The sequence below is a fragment of the Octopus bimaculoides genome, chromosome 17 (assembly GCF_001194135.2).
Source record: "Octopus bimaculoides isolate UCB-OBI-ISO-001 chromosome 17, ASM119413v2, whole genome shotgun sequence".
Taxonomy (NCBI): domain Eukaryota; kingdom Metazoa; phylum Mollusca; class Cephalopoda; order Octopoda; family Octopodidae; genus Octopus; species Octopus bimaculoides.
Genome location: NC_068997.1, coordinates 9,009,889 through 9,020,065, shown reverse-complemented (window position 1 = coordinate 9,020,065; position 10,177 = coordinate 9,009,889). Strand labels below are relative to the sequence as shown.

General features: G+C 37.5%; 1 protein-coding gene across 1 annotated transcript in view; it reads left to right on the top strand.

The window, feature by feature from the left end:
- LOC106872675 (L-fucose kinase-like) overlaps positions 1–10,177 on the top strand; it is a 46,693-nt gene that overhangs the window by 12,486 nt on the left and 24,030 nt on the right. Inside the window, exons 5-12 of the mRNA XM_052974124.1 lie at positions 317–442; positions 2,093–2,165; positions 3,517–3,611; positions 5,839–5,919; positions 6,377–6,496; positions 7,009–7,198; positions 8,309–8,442; positions 9,231–9,392. Of these exons, the coding sequence (XP_052830084.1) occupies positions 317–442; positions 2,093–2,165; positions 3,517–3,611; positions 5,839–5,919; positions 6,377–6,496; positions 7,009–7,198; positions 8,309–8,442; positions 9,231–9,392 (981 nt within the window). The remainder of the gene's footprint in view (positions 1–316; positions 443–2,092; positions 2,166–3,516; positions 3,612–5,838; positions 5,920–6,376; positions 6,497–7,008; positions 7,199–8,308; positions 8,443–9,230; positions 9,393–10,177) is intronic.

Sequence of the window (10,177 nt, the reverse complement as noted above, 5' to 3'; positions counted from 1 at the left end):
ATATATAGATATATATATATATATATATATATATATATATACACATATATACGACAGACTTCTTTCAGTTTCTGTCTACCAAATCCACTCACAAGGCTTTGGTCGGCCCGAGGCTATAGTAGAAGACACTTGCCCAAGATGCCATGCAGTGGGACTGAACCCGGAACCATGTGGTTGGTAAGCAAGCTACTTACCACACAGCCACTCCTGCACCTTATATATATATAATTTTTATAGACACCCACTGATATTATTTTAATCCCTGTTCTATGAAAGAAAATCTTTCTAGCTTGCTTTTTAATTTTTCTTCTTTCAGGGTCGATGTTATCCCTACAGTTCCTGTAGACAAGCTTTCCTTCCATTGCCTGTGAAATACCAGAAATCAAGTTATGACTCCCTTCTCTGTCTTATCGACATTACTTACAAAACTGTAACTGAAAGTGTAAGCAATTTCCTTACCATTATTTAACTTTGAAGCTACTTTAACAAAATAATTCTGCATATCTTTTAATGAAATATGTAATGAATGTTAGTTTAAATTATTTACGTCACCTGTGCCCAGCCTCGCCTTACTGGCACTTGTGACGGATGGCACGTGTAAAGACATTTGAGTGAGATCGTTGCCAGTGCCGCTGGACTGGCTCCTGTGCAGGTGGCACGTAAAATACACCATTTTGAGCGTGGCCGTTGCCAGTACCGCCTGACTGGCCTTCGTGCCGGTGGCATGTAAAAGCACCCACTACACTCTCAGAGTGGTTGGCGTTAGGAAGGGCATCCAGCTGTAGAAACTCTGCCAAATCAGATTGGAGCCTGGTGTAGCCATCTGGTTTCACCAGTCCTCAGTCAAATCGTCCAACCCATGCTAGCATGGAAAGCGGACGTTAAACGATGATGATGATGATGACATTGGACAAATATGTGTCCTCATTATGTTTGTTGTTATCACAACATTTCGGCTGATTTACTCGCCCACCTTCATGAGGTGCCCTGGTAGAAATAATATAAAATGGGTTTATGTAGGTATACATGCATAGGTGCTGGCATGTTTGTGTGGTTCAGAAACTCACTTTGTAACCCATGCTTTCAGGTTCAGTCCCACTCATCAGTGAAATTTTGTCTTCATATTGTTGCTTAGTTCCAGCTCAACTCAGATGAAGACAACACAGATTCTACCTAGTACTACATTATCCAATATACCCTTCTTTCTTCTCTCTCTCTAATTTAGCCAAGGGAGACTTGGCTGCTATTTCTAGCAAATTGAATGATAGCATACAGGCCCCCCCCTCATTGTCTTTATGTTGTTATATAGAACTGAGTCTGTATTAAATCAACAACACACATACAACTAACCATGTCACAGATACTACTACTTCTTTTGATCTGGCATCATTGCACACAAGAGATCTAAAGTCTTCAGATCTGACCTCACTATGTTCTCTCAACTTCTCTGCTGCACATACCTTCTGCTGTCAATATATGTTACTTTTGACACCAAGGAAATGTCTTCTGTATGTATTAAATATCTTTACCAGTATAGCCATTATATAGATCTTTCTTCTACCATTCAGGTTTTAGCATCATATTGTGGCTCAGTCCCATGTTGCTTCTGGTCAACAAGACCTAACAAAGCAGCCTTCACTCTTACATTTGTCTTGTGATGCTTGGCCACACTGTTTATAGATTTTATCATTTTTTTTCCCCACATTTTTTTTTTGCTGTATTTGTTGTACTTGATAAGACGCATCAAGCTCAGTAAAATCGCTGTCTTCCACACATACAGGCTTGTCCTTTCAGGTGTGGGTGCCACTTAAAAAGCACCCACGCCAGTGCTGCATATATGTACCCATGCTGTGTCAATGTACCCATGCCGGTGCTACATAAACACACCCATATCAGTGGCACCTGAGAACCACCCAGAACATTCTGTTGAGTGTTGACATTAGGAAAGGCATTCAGCTGTAGAAAACATGCCACAACAGACAATTGAAATCTGGACAGCTCCATGTCAAACTGTCCAACTCATGCCAGCATGGAAAGCAGATGTTAAACGATGGTGATGATATTTCTTTAAATGTTTGCTTTCTTTTCACAGATTGCTCAATATGCTCCCCCTGGTATCTGGGTGTGCAGCACAGATATGATGTTATGTGTTCCTGAGGGTGCTAGTACGTATTATTGTCAAAGAATTTCTTCATTAACTATTAAGCTATGAATAAAGTTTATGATGTCTAAATTAATAACTATCTTCATTTTTTTTACTTGTTTCAGTCATTAAACTGTGGCCATGCTGGGGCACAACCTCAAACAATTTTAGTTGAATGAATCGACCTCAGTACTAATTTTTTTGTGAAGCCATCCATTTTTTGCCAAATTGCTAAGTTATGGGGCTGTAAACACACCGACACTGGTTTCTAAGCAGTGGAGGACACACACACACACACATAGATGGATAGACATTTAGATAAAACAGGATTCTTTCAGGTTCCATCTACTAAATCCACTCACAAGGCTTTGGTCAGCCTGAAGCTACAGTAGAAGACATTTGCCCAAGATGCAACACTGTGGGGCTGAACCTGAATCCATTTGGTTGGAAAGCAAGCTTCTTACCACTCAGCCATGCTTGCACCTGTGTAAAAAAATATTTTTGGCAAGTCTTAATACCTGATTTATAAAAGTTACAATGACCACCAGATATTTTAACTGCTTATATACAAGTGTCTTTTGCCATATATCCTTGGATTGACCAAAACCTTATGTCAGAATTTGGTAGATGGAAACTATGCAGAAACCTTTCATCGATATACACCTACATATTTGTATGTGTGTGTATGTGCACATTACATATATGTGTGTTTGTTTATGCTTATGCTGGCTTAGAAACCATTATTATGTTGTGTCCCTTTCTGGCCAGTAACTTAATGGTTCATAAAATAGAAATTTGTAAAAATAAGCACCAGATTGAAACAAGTATTGGATTGATATGATTGTCTAAGGCTTTGAAGGTGCTATTGCGCTATAATCTTAATCCAATAACTAAAAATAAAAACAGTAAAAGAATGAATTCTTATTATTAAGGCGGCAAGCTGGTAGAATCGTTAGCATGCTGGACAAAAGGCTTGGCTGCATTTCATCCATCTTTACATTCTGCATGCATATTCCGCCAAGATTGACTTTGCCTTTCATCCTTTCAGGGTCGATAAATTAAGTACCAATTACACACTGGGGTCAATGTAATCAACTATCCCCCTATAGCAGAAAGGATTACTATTATATAAGGTGGGGAGCTGGCAGAATGGTTAGCACACCAGACATAATGCTTAGTGACATATACATCTTTACATTTTGAGTTCAAATTCCACTGAGGTTTACATTGCCTTTCATCTTTTCGGGGTTAATGACATAAGTACCAGTCACATACTGGGGTTGATGTAATCAACTAGTCTTCTCCCCAAAATTTCAGGTCTTGTGCCTATAGTAAAAAGTATAATTATTGTTATTATTATTATTATTTTCAAGAATTCCAATGGACAGATGCAGATGTTTGTGCTGTTACATTTCCAAGTAGTGTTTCATACTGCAAAGACCATGGTATATACAAGACAGATTCCCAGGTAAGTTATCTATCTCATTTCTATGCATAATTATCTATACCATCCATCATTTACTGTTAACAATCCTCCATAGGTTACTATCAACTGCTTACCATCAACATTTCTGTACTCTTTACCATCAACATTTCTGTACTCCTTACCATCAACATTTTTGTACTCCTTACCATCAACATTTCTGTACTCCTTACCATCAACATTTCTGTACTCTTCACCATCAACATTTCTGTACTCCTCGCCATCAACATTTCTGTATTCCTCGCCATCAACATTTCTGTACTCCTCGCCATCAACATTTCTGTACTCCTCGCCATCAACATTTCTGTACTCCTCGCCATCAACATTTCTGTACTCCTCGCCATCAACATTTCTGTACTCCTCGCCATCAACATTTCTGTACTCCTCGCCATCAACATTTCTGTACTCCTCGCCATCAACATTTCTGTACTCCTCGCCATCAACATTTCTGTACTCCTTACCTTCGGCTATTGGACCTCAGTGGTTATTATCTATCATCTTATCTTCCAGTTTTATCATCTACTGCAGGTCTTCACTGGTTGCTGTTGCCATTTGTCTTCAATATTTCTTTGATGACTACCATCTATCCATTATCATTAAGTGATAGTCATAGTTCTTGATAAATTTGGTTGCAAATATAAGTGCCGGTGTGGCTATATGGTAAGAAGCTTGCTTCTCAACCACATGGGTTTGGATTCAGTTCCACTGCATGGCACTTTGGGCAAGTGTCTTCTATATTAAAGCTTCAGGCCGACCAAAGCCTCGGGCCGACCAAAGCCTCGGGCCGACCAAAGCCTCATGAGTGGATTTAGTAGACAGAAACTGAAAGAAGCCGATCATATATAGTTATGTATATATCTATGTGTGTGTGTGTTTGTCCCACCCCCCAATCACCACTTGACAACCGGTGTTGGTGTATTTACATCCCCATAATTATGCAGTTCAGCAAAAGAGACTGATAGAATAAGTACTAGGCTTAAAAAATATCCTGGGGTCAATTTGTTTGACTAAAACTCCTCGGGGCAATGCTCCAGCTTGACCACCATCAAATGACTGAATCAAGTAAAAGAATAAAAAGAATATTTCTTTAATTTACATTTGGATGACCTTTCTAATACCTTGCTTTAAGCCGTAATGAATCTACAAAGGAGCTTCTTGTAGTGGTTCAGTCTGCTACAAATAGCAACCAAATCTCCCTCAAATTATCATCCTACTGTCTTAAAAATGACAGATACATTAAATAATGTAGTTCTAGATAGACTTTATAGAAAGAAAAAAATAGCATCCTTATAACTGACCTTGGGTTAAGTAACAGCAACAACAATAATGGCTTGATCTTGTGATAGTAACCTATTTTTCATCATCATTTTTCCTGTATTCCATGTTGGCATGAGTTGTAGTTTCAAAGAATCTGACCAGTCAACGGACTGTGTTGAGCTCGAAGGCCTGCTTTGGCATTGTGGGTACCTTTCCCAATGCCAACCACTTCACAGTGTGTTCAGGGTGCTTTTTTATGTCACCAGCACTAGTATGGTACCTGAGTAACTCTCAAAACAAGACCCCCTTGATCGGACAGGGTGTAACATTGAGGGAGGTTGCTTATGTCAGGTGTTGAGAGGCAAGAGTATGATAGAGGTATAGGAACAGGTGTCTAGCTGTAGGGGATATATCTGGCTACCCCTGTGGAAAAAGAAAGTATTGACACAGAAGTTTCTGGATGTAGCTTCATGGTACAAGATGGTGAACGTGAAGGGGATGCAGACTGAGGAACAGGTGGGGGGAATAGGAACAGAGAATCAGGTAAATTTGAAAGAGTTTGAGGTGACCAAAAGGGATATAGGTGATGCAGTGAATGGCAAACAGGGGATGAGGCATTGTCAATAGCTCGATTTCACAGGTCACTGAGCTGGCCTATCATCAAAAGCATCCCACCCATAGTTGGCATTACGTATCTAGGACTACATTATCCACAGCTATCATGCATTTCATATTCACAGGACTAAGAGAAATATTACTTTGCTTAGAAACAGGTGAGGGTTGGTGACAGAAAGAGCATCCAACTGTAGAAAAATCTGCCTCATCCAATTTCCTCTGACCAATGCAAGCATGGAAAAATGGATGTTAAAAATATGTAATTGAATAAGTTTCTATTTATTTTTGTTTGATTTTCCTTCACTGTTATATTTACTTTGTCTTTTTTTTCCTTTTATAGGGCTTCGTTGAGGACATCCTTTATAAAGTTGATGAAAACGAGATTTTGAAATATATTGGCCCAAATGAAAATCCATTAATTGTAAGTTATTACCAAAGAAACAAACCTTTATAATACCTGTTCTAACCACATATTCTCTTTCTGTATTTTTATTTCTTACTCTGTGATCTCTTCTCCTTTCTTTGTCACGTTAAATCAATCCAACCATGTGTGATAAATTTACCCATCAATAAAAGCCTCTATTTCTATATCTGTATGTGACATGTGTATAGATTAAATTCTGCATTATTTTGAAGGAATTTTGTATTTTGCATTAATGCAGACATGTAAGTAATTCATTTATTATTAAATATAATGATATAAATTATTTACATGTTTTTTTAAGTTATGAAACAATTTGTCACGATATTAGAAATTTCTTATTGTTAAATAAAATTTCATCAAACAATTTTCTTGTCATTTATGACTTTATACTCTGTATTTCCTACAGGTTACTGGGATATTGATTTAACAGTTATTCTATTCTATATTCCTACAGGTTACTGGTTTGTTATATTTCAAACAGAATGTGGCAGAAAAGATTCTTTCATTTCATGTGAAACCTCCATTAGACGGCTGCACTTACATTGGCCTTGATAGTGGACAAACGCCAAAACAGGTATAAGCGTCATTAAAGTACCCCCACCCACCCACACACACACACACACACACACACACACACACACATATGTATATGTAAGAGCATTTGACACATGAAGCACTTCTTAAATGTTATTATTTTTTACTTATTTGTTTCTCACCACTCCTTTGCAAGATCTTGCTTTTTGTAGCCATGCAACCATGCTGTGTGGTTAAGAATCTTGCTTCCCAATCATGTGGTCTTTGGTTCAGTTTCACTGTGTAGCACCTTGGGCAAATGTCTTCTTATCTTCTACTAAAACCTTTGGGCTGCCAAAGCCTTATGAGTGGATTTGGTAAATGGAAACTAAAAGAAGCCCATCACGCACATGTGCGTGTGTGTGTGTGTCCTTGGCATTACTTGATGGTTGTAAATGAGCATCATCATCATCATCAAACCAGTGCTTTTTACATGGCACCATTACCATATGTATACAAAGTTAATTGACAAATAAAAAGACCCTAATTAAAGGTATTCTACTTGATTTTCAGTTGTCCCTCTTCTTTGATGTGCTGCTGCCAATGGCTACCAATATAACAGAAGAAGATTTCGTATCTGGGAAAAGAGTTCATTCTTTTAAAGACTTTCCTGTCAATCAGGACAGAAGTGGAGATTGGCAAAACGCTAAAGAAGTTCGTCAAATTTTGTGGAATGAATTAAATAGTTTAAAAATAATGACTTGTAAGTATCAACTATTTCACTTTGCAATTTCTTTTTTTTAAATTCTTTTATTTTGGAGTGAGTTGGTACTTGTGCACTTACTGTACAACTGAATCTATGGTCCTAAACTCAGTTGTTGAATTTTGCACTCAGCTAATGCACAATTTTGTCTGCCTGTTTGGCAAACAAATACTACTCACTGACCCTTTAGTAAGTTATACCCACCTCTCTCTCTCTCTCTCTCTCTCTGTTTGTGTTTGTCCCACCACACCACTTGACAACCAGTATTGGTCTGTTTACATCCCTGTAACTTAGTGGTTTGGCTAAAAGGAATGATAGAGTAAATACCAGACTTGAAAATAAGTCCTGGGGTTGGTTTGTTTGACTAAAACCCTTCAAGGTTAGTGCCCCCCTGCATGGCTGCAGTCCAATGACTGAAGCAAGTAAAAAATATATATATGTGTGTGTGTGTGTGTGTGTGTGTATACACACACACACACACACACACACACACACACTGGGTTTTTTCCCAATCAGTCGCCATTACTTGATCACTAAATCCACAAGTTTTTTTTTTATTCTCTCTCTGTTTATTTTTTCTAATTCCTTTCTGTTGAAGAGCGTAGGCTCGAAATGTAAAAGACTTTCTCACTTTTCCAAGTATCAAACTAATACACCTGCTTGTTGTTCATACACCTGTTTCGTCTTGTTTTTTCTGTAAATTTCAACCACACACACACACACACACACACACACACACAAATATATATGCATATGTGAGAGGGAAAGAGAAGGAAATACACACACACACACATAGTTGCAGGTATAGTCATGTGGTTAAGAAATTCACTCTGCAATCATGCGATTCTGAGTGGGCACTCTATTGCACCTTGGCAAGTGTCTTTAAATATATTATCTGACATGTATTGTGGTTTTAATCATGTAACGTCCATAAGAGAGATTATTTCAGACAGATGTTGCAGTAAATTTATCTACTATGATGTATTTACATAAAGTATGATACATAAATGGCTATTCTCATTTTTAATCATTATTATTAATTTAACTCATTTTATTAAGATGCATTACATAATTAACATAAATATTGATCTTTTATTATATATATTTTAGGTGTGATAGAAGGTGGTCAATACCTCTATCTGACTAATTCAGCTCAAGACTTCCTCAATCAGATCATCCACTGCCCACTTCAATCCCAGTCAAGAAATTTGGTTTGGCACAAAATCACCCATTCTTATATTGATGTAAGTTATTATTATTAGTCCTTTTGAGATTAACTCCATCAGAAACTGATACCCTGTTTCTGTCATACAAAGTCACTAGTCTAAAATATTCATATTTGAATTAAAGCCTTCTATCATAGCTTCATGCAAGGGACTCTGTTTTATTCTAAACCAAAAGCTACATTAATAATGGTAAAATTATTTTGATAAAAGAAAAAGGTGGTTAATGAGAGAAGAGACAAGTAACTCAGAAATTGCTGAGTGGAGGTGGTATGTAATCAATCAGATACAAGGAGCAGAGGTCACTGTGGTAGCTGCAGAAAAGGCAAAGAGAGGACACATGTTTGGGAGCCAGAATTCGGAATGTATTGTATGTGGCACCAGAATATATAAACCGGTCCTGAGCAACCTGTGATTCATGGGACTTGAGGAATAGCATGCCTAATTTCATGCAGCCTGCTTCTCCCAAAAAGGCACGCACACACATTACAGTCACAAATTCAAACTTTAGAATAAACACTGTGATGTACCCAAGGGTACACAACAATGTGATGTACCCAAGGGTACACAACAATGTGATGTACCCAAGATACACAACAGGTACCTCTCTTGCTCATGCTAGAATGGTCAGCAATAGAAAGAGCAAAGATTGTTTCACACACCCCACCCACCAAAAAATTATGAATTTCACAACAGTGAATTAAAAAGAAAATTAAAGAAAAAAAAAATGCTCTTTATTTTTCTGTGTATTTACTGCAGTCTATTATGTATGTTTTATTTATTATCTTAAATCTCTGGTTTGTCTACAGTCTGAAGCAGACATCAGTGAAACTAGCACACTCATCAACAGTGTCATTCAAAAGAACGTTGAAGTTGGAGAAAAGTCGGTGTTGATTAATTGTTATTTGGATGGCAAAATTCAAATTGGCAACAATTCCCTATGTAATGGCCTCCGTTTGGATCTTTCAAATGTAAGTAGCTAGTCTAATAGTTGAAGTTACTAGAAAGGAGCTGTCTTTGCTCTGTCCATCTTCATAAAGTGACCATTGGTTTGCCGTCTGTCTTTGGTGTTATATAAACAACTGTGAGGAAAAACACTTAACTTTAAACAATGCTTTCTTGGCTTTTTTTCCCTTTGGTCCTGAATATGTGAATAACAAGCTTTTTACTAAAGTAACTTTTGTATATACACAACTTCATCCTTATCTTCATCGGAAGCAGCACTTGTTCTATGCTGGCATGGGTTAAATGGTTTGACAGGATCTGATGGATCCAGGGGTTGCTTTGTGTATCTGTTTCCTTATGATTTTTACAGCTGGATGCCCTTCATAATGCCAACCACTTTACAGAGTGTACAGGGTGCTTTTTTTCATGCCACTGGCACTATTGAGGTACCTCGCAAGACTAAGACCTCAAAGGAGGGGGTGGTTTTATAGTTTATAAACTTATTTTTGTGTATTTTTCCTTTCTGTTAATTCATGCAATTTTTAAGATAGGAAGTAGATCAAAACAGTAGCAGGGTCAGCATTGGGTTACAACACTGTACCCAATACAATAAACTATTGCATGTTGAAGCTTGTAATACTTTTTTCTTCGTCTTTGGAAACTTCTCATCACATCTGAAAACGAACATGCTTTCCTTTCTCCATGACCGAGACTCAAATTACTTGGAGTATATCTCTTGTTTTATGATTCTTAATACTTTAATGTTTTCTGAATTTAAAGTAACTTTAGTTTTTTACATTCAATATGACCT